The following is a 15,368-nucleotide window of genomic DNA, read 5'->3' as shown; positions in this document are numbered from 1 at the left end:
AAAAGAAAGAAAATATTACTACTGATTTTGAGTTTGATTTTCTTTTTTTTTCTTTTTTCTCTTTTCAGGAAATACTTTTTATTGTGGTTGGACAGAACCTTTGGTTCAGACTCCACGTGAGGTGCTCTTTTTTATCATTCAATCCATAAAGACAATGGTGGCCATAGGTGGGGCCCAAACCCAAGTCAATAAAATTGAGAGACTTGGAAAGGGGAAGATTTATCAAAGGTGGAGTGGGTCCTTTTCTTCATTCATGTAATCATTTCCTTTCGCCTTTGGCTCTTTGCCTTTGTTCTGAACCTTTGCCGGGTGCTTTGCCTTCTTTGGGATTCCTCCAATTATTTTCCCTCCCTTTCACCTTATATTATATTATATGCTATTTCTCTTTGGGCCTAATTATCCTATGCTTAGGCTCGAGGATCTCTTCTCCCCCTACTCTAAACTTAGCGGATGATTTAGAATTTTAGAATAATAATGAGCCCGAAATATCATTGCACTCTACTTCATAGGTGAAAGTGTTTGACAATTAGATACAAAATTTAATAAATAAAGAAAGATTTTTCACACATACGTTTAATATATACTACTTATGTAGTACCATTTGACTGAATATATACCTTAAACAATGAATGAAATTTTTTGAAAGTTATGATCTAAAATAAATTTTAAAGATTTGTGTGACTATAAATTATTTTTTTAAGGATAAAATATAATTTTAAATTTTAAAAATTTTTTAAATAAAGAAAGATAATATTTTTTCGAAAGAAACTAGAAAGGAAATGTGCTACATAAATTAGAAAGATGAGGTAGAAAGTACTATAGTTGCTCTTACTATCAGTAATTATTTATTTTTTCTCATAGCAGTAAAAGAATCAACTCCTACTATCAGTAATTACCTTAAGTTGTACTAATGAATAGTAGAGACTTTAGTTATATACAATTGCAACGATCAATGAACGCAAACTTGTATAGAAGTAGCTTCCTCGTTTCAATTTTATCATTGGTCCTAGTCTCCTGATAGAAAAAAAAAATACTTCCACCCTTTCACTTTTTACTTGTCATGTTTTGCTTTTCGAGAGTCAAACTAAATAAAGTTTGACAAATATTTTAATATGTATTTTTTCACCATATTGATCTGAGAAAAATTATAAATTATATAGTACTTTTCATATAGTTTCCGAATGTCTAAATTTTAATTTTAAAATATTATGAAAATTTAATACAATTTAGCTTAAAAAATGAGTTAAATTAACTTTCGAAAAGTGAAACGTGACAAGTAAAAATAAACAAAAATAATAATAAAAAGGGGTAAAAGGGTGTTTGTGATCAAAAGAGAAATTGAAAAGATAAGAGAATGAATGATGGCTAAGGTTGGGTGGATGGTGCTTTAGCATGGTGACACCCTATATTTTATTGTAGACATAAATACTATACACCTTTTCGAGTGGGTATACAGGATGAGGAATGGTATATATATGACTGCAAGACTGGCAGCTATGGGATCGATGCACCTTTCAAATGCTTGTTTAACAAATGCCTAGCCTAGGTATTAGGTAACGCCCTTTGACATTAATACACTTTCTGTCAGTCATGCAACCCCTCTATATTATAATATTACTATAGTATATACTTCAATATATTACTAAAAGCATTTGTTAGGAAATAACTTATAATTTAGTCTGAAGTTATCATGATCATATTTTAATTTGTGCATGTTTCATCTCACTTTTACTCGGAATCTTTAATTTCTGCTACAAGTCTATGTTAGCAATAAGGTACTACGTATGTCCCAATAAAACTGACCTACCTTTATATATTACTTATGATCTAACCTTAAAAGACATGACATATTTTATCAAATGAAAAATATTTTCTTCAATTCGAGCAATTTAATAATTAAACTAATATACCGTGATACTATTTGTATTATCTCAAACTCAATTTACATCTTATTGATTAACCATTAATTTACTTTTTAACAAGCAATCATGAATTAGTTTGAGCTCATTATCTACATTCCAAACTCGTCTAGATTTTCTACTTTCATGTAGTCGTGAATAATTACAGACCTTTTAAGGCAGATTTAATTAGAGTGTCAAATTCAAATGGGAAGCAAAATCTATAACTTCCTCATGCACAACTGTAGAAAGCTACTATAATAGCTTGAAGCAATAGATTGTGGTGCTTGTACATATTTCCTATTTCTGTTAATTACAATTTACACCATAAGCAAATCAAGGGCACATCGATCTAAAGGCTATAGCATTGCAGCATGGGAGTTAATTAAACTTGGACACGTACGTATTGGCTATTTGTGCACAAGATTTACATTTTACAATCACCTCCGTTTTTATCAATTTTGATGAACTCCCAAATTAACATCACGAGAGAAACCTTGCTAGGTTAGACAAAACGGCATGTTTCCCCTTTAAATTTAGATCTATGCAAAATATATAGATTGCTAATGTATCAACAAAAGGTAAGGAGGTATGGCTCCATGTCCTTGTCCTATATATTACTTCATTTCTCATTTAGATATCAATTTTTGGTAGTGTTTAGCCTAAAACCCTAATTATGTATTATACGTGGTGTTTATTTGATTAAAACGACCAAAAATATCGACTATATTGGAAGTCGAAGTCTGAAAAGATTTTCTTTTGTTGAGGTAAGGATCAGGGTCCAATTTGCAGCCGCTAAATCATATTAACATGAAGTATATCGATATATGGTGAAATACTGGGCCTCCCCAACTCCTAAAACCGACATGAAATTTAGCATGACAATTCTGTTGGTATAAAAGCTCATGTAATTAAGGATAAACTAAGAGGAAAGTTAACTTCTTTCAAGATATAAAAATATGCATTTTTTAGACGTACTAAAAATTAAAGAATGCCACAAAAAATGGAACGAAGCATGCAGTTCAAGAGTGATATGTTGCTTCTGAAATAGGGGGAAAATTAAAAAATTAAAAAGGAAAAAGAAATGTAGCAGAGAAGAACAATGACATGTTATAGCAGCCAGTCTGTGTCAATCAATTACCCGATGTCGTAGTATGTTAAACTGTCAACTCTTGTTTGATGAATGTATGGAAAGCATTTATTATTAGATCCATCGCAAGTTCTAGACGGCATCTATTACTAGATTCATTCCAACTAGTGTAATTCTTTTTCTTTGTTCCCATTGCTGTGTTACTAGAAACAAATAAGCAAGGAGGTGTTTCTTTAATTTCTTATGTAATTAACTAAGTAGTTTTTTCTGATTAAAGAAGAATTGCTCTTATAAGTTTGACTTTGTAAAACTTTATATCTCAACTTCCAAGGGAGTCAAACTGTCAAAGTATGCATATTTGGACTTTTCCTGTACTGTCTCCTTTATTTGACCAGGTAGTGCTTCTTAATTAAGTGCTGAGATTCAAAAAAGGAGACTGCTTGAGATATGCTCGATCTCTTTTCTGGTGCTTGCTGATGACAGTCTTTTTTACTGAGAAAAGTAGGAATATAGTTCTTATTAGACAAATTATTTCTTACACCGATAGGTTTGAATTTACATATTGGTTTTTAGTTGATCGTCTGTCACGAAATTTATTAGTAGCAATTTCATAGGATATATATTCTACCAATAGCGGAAAGTCAAGTGGCATCACATCCATGAGCGGACAAGGACAATATTGTCATCCTATACGTTAGGCGTCATATTCACACACACAAAAAAAAAAAAGATCTATGGCTTAATACTACTGTTAATTGCTCAAAGTAAAAGCTCGCTCAAGCTCAGCTTGGACAGCAATGGAGGTCGAAGAGAGAGAACGTTCGAGAAGAAAGAGAAAGAAAGACCGGGAAATAAACCTCACGTGTTATTGATGCCTGTAATGAATATATATACATACTATCCTATCTATTTAACTGAATGTCTTCTTTACAACTAACTAGCCACTTTACATAATTAGGTAATCTCAATACCCTCCCCCTCAAGTTGGTGGTGTGAAAAACACTGCCAACTTGTGCAAAGCTGCTGAATGCTTGACTCCTGTCAGGGCCTTTGTTAGAACATCTGCAAGCTGGTCTGTAGTCCCCACATGATGTAGTGAAATCAACCCCTCTTGTAGCTTGCTTCACACAAAGTGACAGTCAACTTCTATATATTTGGTTCTCTCATGGAATACAGTGTTCCTGGCTATGTGCATGGTAGACTGACTGTCACAAAACACTGTAATGGGCTTGGGAAAAGGGGCTATGAGTTCTTCAAACAATCTACTGAGCCACGCCAGTTCTCCTACTACCTTCCTCAAGGCTCTGTATTCTGCTTCTGCAGAGGACAAAGAGATAGTGTCCTGCTTCTTGGACTTCCAACTAACGAGACTGCTGCCCATCAACACAAGGTAACCACTTACAGATTTTCTAGAGTCCGGGCATGCTACTCAATCAGAGACACAACAGGCTCTGATTGTATAATCTGGATCCTTAGATAAGAATATGCCCAAGGTGGGATCCCCCTTTAAGTATCTGAGCAGATGAAAGGCTGTTTTTAGATGAGGTTTTCTGGGGTTATCCATGAATTGGCTCAAGTGTTGCACACTGTAAGCTATATCTAGTCTAGTGTTGGTGAGAAAATTGAACTTCCCTACCAATTTTCTGTAGTAAGTGGGATCTGTTAATGTTTCTCATTCCTTAGCTTCGAGTTTCACAGTGAGCTCCAGTGGAGAGTTGAAGTTGTTATAACCCATGCACTAATATTCCTTTAACAGGTCAAGAGTGAACTTTCTCTAGGATATTATTACGCCATCATCTTTGTAAAGAACGTCTAGTCCCAAGAAGTAATGCAGCCTCCCCAAATCCTTTATTTTGAAGTTGTTGTTCAAGAATGCTTTTAAATCTTTAATCTCCATAATGTCAGTTCCTGCAACTATAATGTCATCGACATACACTGCTATATAAATAGATGAATGCTCAGTTTTCTTATAAAACAAAGAATAGTCATATATTGAATGTGCATAACCCCTTGAGCATAAAGCCTCAGTTAGTTTGGCATATCACTTCCTGCTTGCCTGGTTTAGGCCATAAAGAGATTTGTTGAGTTTGCAGACCAACTCTGAGTTATCTACTGCTAGGCCCTCTGGGACCTCCATGTACACATATTAATTTAGATCCCCATATAGGAATGCATTGTTTACATCCAATTGGGATATGTACCACCCTTTCTTGACAACAATGGCTATTAAGGACCTTACAGTTGTCATCTTAACTAAGGGGAGAATATTTTTGTGTAGTCAATTCCAGCCTGTTGCGTATATCCCTTTATAACTAATCTAGCTTTGAGTCTTTCTACACTACCATCTACTTTATGTTTTATTTTATATACCCACTTACATCATATGGCTTTCTTTCCAAGAAGTAAGGGAACTAAGTCCCAAGTATGGTTGGCATATAATGCCTCAAACTCTTGGTTCATAGTTGTTTGCCAAGCAGGATTCATAACTGCCTTCTCATATAATGAGGGTTCACTGTCACTGCAGATGTCTCTCACAAGACTTTGACTCTCAGGATTTAAGACATCAGAGGTTATATAATGATTGTTAGAGAATAAGGCATTAAGGGAGAAAAGTACAACATAGTTGCTGTGAGCAATATATGGTGATGATTTTAGCTTAGGGAGTGAGTGTAGGTAGTCTTGTAAATACATAGTTGTCATGTATGGTCTTTATGATTTCCTTAAGGCAACATGTGTGTTGACATGTTGATAGGCTATTGGTGATAAGTGTGGCTTGAAGATTGTGGTGTTCCAGGTTGTGGTAAAGGACTGGAGGAACTCATAGTGGGTAAACTAGTGTTGGACTTAAGGTGTGAGGATTGGCCATGTGTAACACTTATGCCATTATCACTACCATAAGCATGTTCAGTGCCCTTTTGTATATAATCAATGAAGGGCACAAAATTAAGAACAGAAGAAAATGAAGTATTTTTAGGTGATATAGCAAAAGGAAACACATTCTCAATGAAGACAACATCCCGGGAAACAGATATCTTCTTTGTGGCAAGACTTAACACCTTGTACCCTTTGACACCATAGGGATAACCAATGAATATATGTGGGGATGTTCTAGGTTCAAACATGTCTCTATGTACTTTTGGTACTGAAGGGTAACATAGGCATCCAAAACTTCTCATGTGAGAGTATGTTGGTTTTCACTTGTGAAGTAATTCAAATGGGGATTTAGGATAACTGTGGGAAGAGGATAATCTGTTTATGATGCATGTTACACACAAGATGCACTCACCCCAGTATTTTATATGTAATTTTGATTGGAATAACAGTGCCCTAACAGTTTTCAGGAAATATTTATGTTTTCTTTCTATTACCCCATTCTTTTGAGGTGTATAAGGGCAGGTCTTTTGGTGAATGATGCCTTTGGATTGAAAAAACATACTTGCCTCTGTACTGGTGAACTTCAAGCCATTGTCTGATCTGATTGTTTTAACTTTTGTATTAAATTGGGTTTCGACCATAGAGACAAATATTTTTATAACTTGTAAGGCATTGCTTTTGCAGATGAGAGAGTTAGTCCAAGTGGACCTACTGTAATCATCCACCAGTGTAAGAAAGTACTTATAGTTGTCATGTGTTGCCACATGATAAGGTCCCCATATATCTATGTGTAGTAGTTGAAAGATATTTGTGGAAAAATTTATTTTCTGGGGAAAAGGTAGTTTCCCTGCCTGACCATTGGAAAAATGGAACAAAGAAAATGTTGCTTTGAAGGAAAAGAAATGGGGATAGAGAAAATCCCTCTCATTTTGACAAAGGGTGCATGTCCAAGTCTATTATGACACACAACATTCACATTATGATTAGGGGATACACAAGAATTTCGACTAAGGTTTTTATTATTCAAACATGAACCATTTACAGGTGGATGAGATACACACTTATTTGTGGACAATGAACTATGTACAGATGAATCAATATGACAGTGTGAGTTATGTGTGCAATGGGCCTTATTACCAAGGCAAGAGACTGGGTTGCTAATAACAGAACCTGAGTACTTGTTTCTGAGACACTTTGGTCAAAGAAGGTATAGCCCATCACAAGCCTTACCAATCTCCAGAGGTCTCTTCATTAAAAGGTCCTGCAGAATACAAAGGTTGTCAGTGAAGGCTACTATGCTTCTGGGGTTAAAACTGCTTAGACCATGAATGAAAATTAGATTGTATTTGAAAGAAGGTACAAACATTACTTTATGTAAAGTGATGCGAGACACAAATATTACACTACCGATTTCTGTTACTCTCACTTTATATCCATTTGGTAGACAACTAGGAATGGATAGGGCAATGTTATAATGTTGGTTAATAGGGACTTATTGAAGGTTATGTTATTGGAAGCCCCTGAGTCTAATATCCAGGAATCAGTCTTATTTTTGAGACATTGACATGATAATTTACCAAAATCTATAGAGAAAGTAGAGACTATTATACCTGCAAAGTTCACAACTCCATTGATAGGATTGGTGGCACATGCATTTTCTCCTTCATTCCCAGCTTGAAAGTGTTGTAGCAGATTCATAATTTGTCCATATTGCTCCTTTGATAGGCTGGTGTTCTCGTCTTCATTCAAATCATTTTGTTCCTCTCCTTTGTTAGATAACATATCAGAGGACTGATTTCCATGTACATTGGCCACTATTCTCTTTCCCTTGTTGTAATTCTGGTTTCAATTGAAGCCTTGGTTCTGGTTGACGTTTTGGTTTGGATTTTGGTTTTGATTGCAAGGATATCCAGAACTCTTAGGGTAGCCATGCAGTTTGAAATACCTATCCTCAGTGTGCCCTGGTTTCTTGCAGTAGTCACATACAGGTCTTCCACTTTCTTGTCCACCATAGCTGCTGTTGTTGGGCGAATAGTTGGTCCTATAAGTGTTGGGCCTAAAACTAGCAGCATTCATAGAAGTTGATTCGATAAACAACTGAGTGTTTGGTTTGATTTCCCTCGGCTTCTCATCTTGTATTAGGAGAGAAAAGGCTTGAGCTAAGTTTGGTAATGGGTTCATCATGAGGACGCTTCCTCGAATCACAGTGTAGGTTTCATTCAATCCCATGAGGAATTGTATTAGTCGCCTGTCCTGCTCAGTTTTGTAAAAAATTTTCTCCGTGCCACAAGTGCAATTGCAACTGCATTGAGATTTTTTACTCAAGGTGCTCAATTCCTCCCAGAACTTCTTCAGTTTGGTGTAGTAATTGGTAATATCAAGAGTTCCCTGAGATGTATCGTTTATTTTCTTTTGGATTTGGTACAGTCGAGCTCCATTTGTCTGCTCATAGCGATCTTCTAATTCAATCCACAACTCCATAGCATCATTTGCATATTCGACACTGTATGCGATTTCCTTCGACAGAGAATTAAGGATCCATAAAGTCACCATGTCATCACATCGTTCCCATTGACGAAATGTGGGTGAGTGAGGGTCCGGACGCTTGCATTCGCCATTTATAAAACCTAGCTTATTTTTCACTGACAGACCTCGCAACACACTACGCCTCCATGAACGATAAACAACTAGCATAGCACCGGGATTTATCTGACGGGTGCAGATACAAAGGATCACCTAGATCGATTTCGGAATTTCTTGAAACTCCGAAGTTTACTTTTGTGCTAGCCACATCGCTCAAATCATCAACAACCATGAGTGATTGAGATTGATTGTGTTAGTATCACACTTTGGGAGAAAAAAGCCCCTTCTCAGATAGTCAATTAGGGCAAAAACGAGACCGCTCTCAGAAATCGATCGAATTAGGGAAAACGTCAAAATCGACGATCACAAAGGAGAAATGGATAATTGAGAGATGATATATTGGAACAGCCAAGCTCTGAAATAACTATTACTATTCTTAAGAAATTTACCTAAAAAATCTCAATTTTACATATGATATGCCACAGACAGATTACTTATATTGATCCTTCAAGAGTTTGGAGAAGTTGCCTACAGTGGGGAAGTCATAAATTTTATTAAGGCTGTTTAAGATTTAATATTGTGTAATAATCTTTCGACGAAGTATATTTACGTACGTAGTGGCTCTTCACTAGTTGTCAACATCGTCCAGAAATTGGCTGGTGTTAGGCTAGAAGTGCCAAATAATAGAATAATCAAGTTGATTTCATGACATGTTTGACAGCGGAGTGCAACATTAGGTCATCTGAGCTTGTGTTTGAGCTGAAACCAACAAAACCAGCCCACCAAATAAAAGATAGAGAAACTTGTAGGGATATGCAAGTAGGGAAGGTGGGTGGGTGAAAGGACTAAAGGGACAGTTGAAAAATTTATTGGGGTCCAGAATAATGGAGAAGGGGAAATGCAGAAATGCAGAGAGAGTACGAGCAGTAATTTAGAACATGTTGTCACGTGAATGCAATTGTTGGACCTGTTGTCAATGTTACTTTTTCTCAGACCATAACCTTTGTGTTTCCCCTTCCTCTTTTTGCATTCCTCATTTCATTTTCAGTCGCAAATTCATTCCCATATGCTGTTGTCTCTGAATCATATTAGAAGTAATTGTAGTCTCATCGTTGGAGTATTTCATAACAGAAACATGTACACGATATTTCACCTTGACGGAAATATACGTACAAGATTGTCTTGAGGTAGTAAAAGCTGATGAAAGTACAGAAAACTCATGTTTATGTGGTGAGGAAATTGACGTCATCAATGTCTATATTAACAGACTTGGAATTGTTGACATCAACTTTCCCAAAAACTTTGGTCTCGTTTGGTCGTGTCTGTGAAAGCAGAGGTAATAGTAGTCCCACGAATGGTATTTCAGTTGTGACAACTGTTCGTTAATTAGGGCTCGAGTAGATTTCACTTTTATGTATTCCTTGTATTTTTTGCTAAAACTGAAGTGGACTTTCCAAATACTTGAATCAAGAATTTTTGTATTTTATTTTTTATTTGCACTTCCTGGACGCATGATAAGGACGAACAGTCATGACATCCAATTAGCACAAAGAAGGAGGCCCCTCCTCACAATGCTTGTTGGAAGAGTTACCAATCATTGAAATGCTCAAAATAAGAGGTGATATTTAAGCTTTAACTTTGTTTACCTCAGAATTCCAGAACTACAATATCCAAAACTTGATATGGGGTTAAATCCACCTAAAATTGTTTTAGACTTTCTAGCAGAAGCAGAGCTACATGATTTGAAGACGGTAATTAAATTGAAGCTTTATATTGTACAAATAGAGTAATAATGTAACTTTTTCTGAATATTTTATAAATTGTGGAATCCCATCGACATAAGCTACACTTGTAGCATAGTGACAAAGACGATTATAAAATTGTTTTATGTTATTCATTAAAATTTCAAAGTATACATGTATATATTCTTACCCTTAATGAATTCATAGCTTCTAGTTATGTGATTGGAGATTTTGAACATAAAATATTTTTGGAGATTTTGCACTAGTTTATGCATGTCTCCTTTTTCTTTAAATTGGAGAGAGAGAGAAAGAGATCAGCATAGAGTATAGGGTCCATAATCCATATGCAGAGGTAGTGCTGAATTTGTTGTGGCAAATACTATTTGATTTGGTGCGTTGAAGACGGTTAGAGATTGGTTTGTCCGAGTTATTCTTTTGATGCTAAAAAGAAAGGCGCAGCTAGCGGAACAAATCTGTCCTTTACAAATTAAAAAGCACAATCTGTATATTCCTTGTCCTACTCACCCCATTAGTTTTGTTTAAAGCAGACCAACTGATCTTCCACATATTATAATACATCATCATTAATCTTCCTTTTCTTTATGTGGATTTTCTTTAGTTTATATATACTATCATATTAGGCCAAGCTGTTTAAAGATCTTATCACTGCCTCAACTATATTAAAGTGTCAGAGATATGATGAGCAACATTAGCCCGTACAAACTTTCCTGATTCTAGCTACCTCTTCTTTTTAATGTTTTATAGAAAAAAAAAATTAAACCAAGATTTCTTACCAAGGCGTTTATATTCTTTGTCATATCATATATATATATATTGGATGTTTTTTTTTCTTTTTCTAATTTTCTGATGTGGAAGCTAGTGGCATCAAGTTAAAATTAACGAGGAAGGAAGAAGAACTAGTCAAAGTCCTAAGGACCTCAAAGTCTTGGATGTGAATCATGTGATAATTAACAAATCTGGAAATGTGATAAGATATTATTATAAAAGGATTTAAACATGAAAGATTAATAGACTGAAGTCATTTTCCATTTCCTTTTAGTCCGTTGTCTTTACCCCAAATTCCAAAAGCCACCACGTAATTGCATCTTATCCAAACAAGCTCCACAGGAACCAATCAAAATACAGCACATAAGGAAACCCGACAAACAGAAATATGGAGAATAGACACATATCTTCAATAGTGGGATAAGTTACACTTGTCACCATATTCTTAATTTCCATACTATATTGTTGAAAAGCACCCACTGATCTAATTGGATCTGGTTTTCCGAAGAATTATTACTAGAACGTATATAGTTTTCTTTGTAAAAGTTAATAGTATTATACAATCCTAGAAAATAATATAGAGTTTTATATGGATCGATGAATATGAATATTTATACACTGAAATTGACAAAGCTTTTAAAGTTTTCTATAAACGTGTTTTGAAAAAATTCTTTTGAAAAAATAAAAGAAGTTTTTTTTTGGGAAAAAGGAGGACCTCCTTTATGTTCGTTAAACGAATTATTAGGCCCCGTTTGTTCATAATTTTTTTTGTCAACTTTTAAAAAAAAAAATATATTTTTCCATGATATTTTGCACGTTTTAATTTTTTTTTTTCGAAAATATGTTTTTCAAAAATCAAAAAGTGATTTTTCAAAGAATTTCTCTTTCGCCGCTCAAAAACTGAAATGCATGTCCAAATATAATTTCAAATTTCAAATACCATTTTTCAACTTAACTCTAAATACTACTCCCTCCGTTTTGAACCTATTTCCTTTTTAGTCCGTGCCAAAAAGAATGATCACTTTCCCTATTTGGAAACAATTTACCTTTATACAATGATTTATAGTCACACAAAAATATATCTGCCTCATTTTACACTACAAGTTCAAAAGTCTTCTCTTTTTTCTTAAACTCCGTGCCCAATCAAATAGATTCACATAAATTGAAACGGAGGGAGTATTTTTTTTTTCTTCAAAAATTACAATTTTTATGTACAGACGCCTACTTAATTGGAACTTAATCATTTTTTCCACAAGGAATTAGTATTTGGAATCTCTTTACAAAACAATTAACTTGATGAGCTGACTAGTTTTGATTGTCGGGTTCATGATTAAAGAAAAAATGATGGTTACTCATTCGTGATGATAATAAAAGCAAAATAGAATGATTGAGACATTTTTTTTGTAGAAAATCACACGTCAGCAGAATAAGTAACAGGGGGACACAACGATTAGGAAAGCTCATATCCTCTTTAAAGAAAAGTCAAGAGCAAATGCAATTTGCTAATTAAGTGCTTACTACTATGATGCAGACATGAAATTTGTAGAAAACGATATCTCCCAAACATAATACTCGTCCCAAATATAGGGCCAAGAATGGAATCCCTCTTATCTCCACCATTCTCAATTCTTTCTTCATCATTTGTTTACTTCAATATCAATTAAAGTTTAACTTATATACGTCGTTATTGTAAATTCTTACCATCATAAGGTTACCTTTACCTGATATAGCAAGTAAGAAAATTAAATATCCTATTAATTTGTTTTCGAAGAGAAAATTTATATGTCCAATTAATTGGGATTGATATCAAAGAATCGTTACTGTCCAAAGAAGGTTATATAATTAAATAAGGCAAAATTGCTTGGAACTTCGCTTAGGGAAGGAAGCTACCAGTGTTTTAAAAGGCGTGAGTGTAATGCGATGCGTTTTACATATGCCTCATCGAGGCGTAAGCCCCATATGTATTTAATTTTTAATATTTTATAAAATAATATAATTACAGTAAATATTTATAAAACATGTAAAATTACATAAAAATGAAGAAAACTATATATATAAAACTATATATATAATTACAGTAAAAATGAAGACAACTATATATATATATATATATATATATATATATATATATATATATATATATGTGCTTCATCCCCACAAAAACTAGTCAAAACAATCTATTATACGCTACTTAGAAGCTCAAGTAACTTGAGTCGAAAAGAATAAAATTTTCTACATGGAGGAACAAAAAGGATGACTAACCTTCAATTTGAACTTTGAACTATGAAGGAGAATGGAGTTCTCTTTGTATTTTTAAAAGGAAACTGAATATTCGTTGTTTTTGGGAGATATTAGTGGACAAGGTAAAGAATTGAGAAAGACCATGAATTGGGGTTTCAATCAATAAAAAAGGTATTGACTTTTAAATTTAATATATTTCAGTTTCTTTTTAAAACTTTTGAGTAATTACCAAGCTGAATTTTAAAATATTTGGTATTATATGGACTTATTCAACAAATTTTGTTTTAATTTGAAAAAATCTTTGGGGCTTACGCCTCACTAAAAAAACTCGCATCAAACACTCCGAATTGCTGGGCGTACGCCTCTTGAAACTTTCGTCACACACCATCGCCCCGTGGATCGCCCCGAAAACGCTTTTCAAAACACTGGAAGCTACTCCTTTTGTTCTTCTTTAATTTCTGGCATATACATATGTATGCTTTCCTTTCTAATCCGTTTTTCCACTCTTATGGAGTCAAAGTTTGACTATGTGCTTGTACTAGATGCTTTCCCAAGTTATATCTTATATCTTGTTGGGTAAAACTGTAAGAAAATAGAACTACAAATAATAATGCATGGCATTTCTGGATCCAGATTTTAATAGTGTTGAAAAAACGACTTATGGATATTGATAGATTGAACTATAGGTTCAATACGAAAATAAAGTAGATTAGTTAACAACACCTCTTCATACACCAAAACTATGAATCATCCATTTCATCCTAGGATGTACATTAGTTGATCTTGTAACTCCTCTTTTAGTTCCATGGCTCAAAAAGTTTGTAACGTGAAACTTAAAGGTAGTGGTGAAGACTCGCATCATTCTCAAAAAGAAAGTTATAGATCTATATATGCACTCTTTAATTTTTAGCTTGTGGTATTTAGGCCTAAAATTCAGTGGTACAGCATTTGGGTTACAAACTGGTTTTGTAACTTTGTCCAATATCTGGCCGAATGAAGCCCAAATGTAGATACACAAAGCGCGAAGTGCACCAGTGGCCACTTTTAAGCCTGCTATTTAGAACATATTCACAATTTACAACGCACTTAAAAATTAGCCAATTTGCCCAAACTTCATAATTAAGTATTCTGAACTGTTGTATCCTGAATTTTTGAACTGCTTATTTGAAATTCAGGACTTAGTGCCCTAAATTTTTAAGTTGCTCTTTTGAAATTCAGGACTAAGTTTCCTGAATTTCTGAACTGCTAATTTAAATTCAGGACATAAGATTCGAATTTTTGGACAAAATTTTTAAACTTTAGGAGACAATGTCCTGAAGTTTGGGAGAACTGGCTAATATTTAAATATATTGTAAATTGTGAATATATTTTAAACAATATGCTCAAAAATGGCTATCTGGTGTCATACCTTATGCGCAACTAACCATCTTAATTCTTGATTGGACGGTGAATACATTTCTCGTTCATTCACTAAAAGAGTGGACCTGAACTCTTCTCCACCCTCTTGGGCTGTTAATATTGAACTTGAAATTGGTCCCGAAAGAGGTTGGAATATTCTTGAGAAATTTTCAGAAACCACTATTTTTAGTTGCTATTAACTTGCTGTAGCTACCATTTACTTAATTATTTCTTATAACTATCTTTTCACTTGTTATAGAGTGTATTCGATGTATTCAAGCTACTGTATTCATGAATACAGTAGTAAAACTCGGCGAAAAACAGGGAAGTCCAACTAATATAGACTGTATTCATATGTATTCGCGAGCTGTATTCGTGAATACAGTAACGGAAATCTGCGAAAAAAGGTCTCTCCAACTGTTTAAAAACGGTAAGTGAATCAATCAACGTGATAGACTCCTAATATAACTCAAGAAACTCAATTATACTTATTACAGTGACTTTTGACTGTTGTATTTAGATGTATTTTATTTCATTCAACAACTTTTTAAAATACACTAGTTGTTCTAGTTTTAGTTATGTATTCCAACTAAGTATTTTCATCTGTATTCTCAAGCAAACTGTATTCTGCTGTATGTATTTGCTGTTGAACCTGCAAATACATGTCTCGCTTGAGTGATTTGCAAATCGAAAGATGGCCCTTCGAAATTGAGTGCTTTGGTGGGTATATCTTGGGTAACCCTCTTCTGAGTTGTT

General features: G+C 34.3%; 1 protein-coding gene across 1 annotated transcript; it reads right to left on the bottom strand.

Annotated features, from left to right (window-relative positions):
* Window positions 1–7,707: 7,707 nt before the first annotated feature.
* LOC104106078 (uncharacterized) lies at window positions 7,708–8,415 on the bottom strand. The gene has a single exon (XM_009614562.2). It carries the CDS (start codon window positions 8,413–8,415, stop codon window positions 7,708–7,710), a length of 708 nt encoding a protein of 235 aa, XP_009612857.2.
* Between the last annotated feature and the right edge of the window lie 6,953 nt (window positions 8,416–15,368).

Source organism: Nicotiana tomentosiformis, chromosome 3, assembly GCF_000390325.3.
Source record: "Nicotiana tomentosiformis chromosome 3, ASM39032v3, whole genome shotgun sequence".
Classification (NCBI taxonomy): Eukaryota; Viridiplantae; Streptophyta; class Magnoliopsida; order Solanales; family Solanaceae; genus Nicotiana; species Nicotiana tomentosiformis.
Note: the sequence above shows the minus strand (reverse complement) of the source record. Positions and strands in the feature narration are given on the sequence as shown.

Excerpts from the sequence above, each read along its gene's own strand:
- LOC104106078 (XM_009614562.2), bottom strand. The coding sequence starts at position 8,415 with ATGGTGACTTTATGGATCCTTAATTCTCTGTCGAAGGAAATCGCATAC.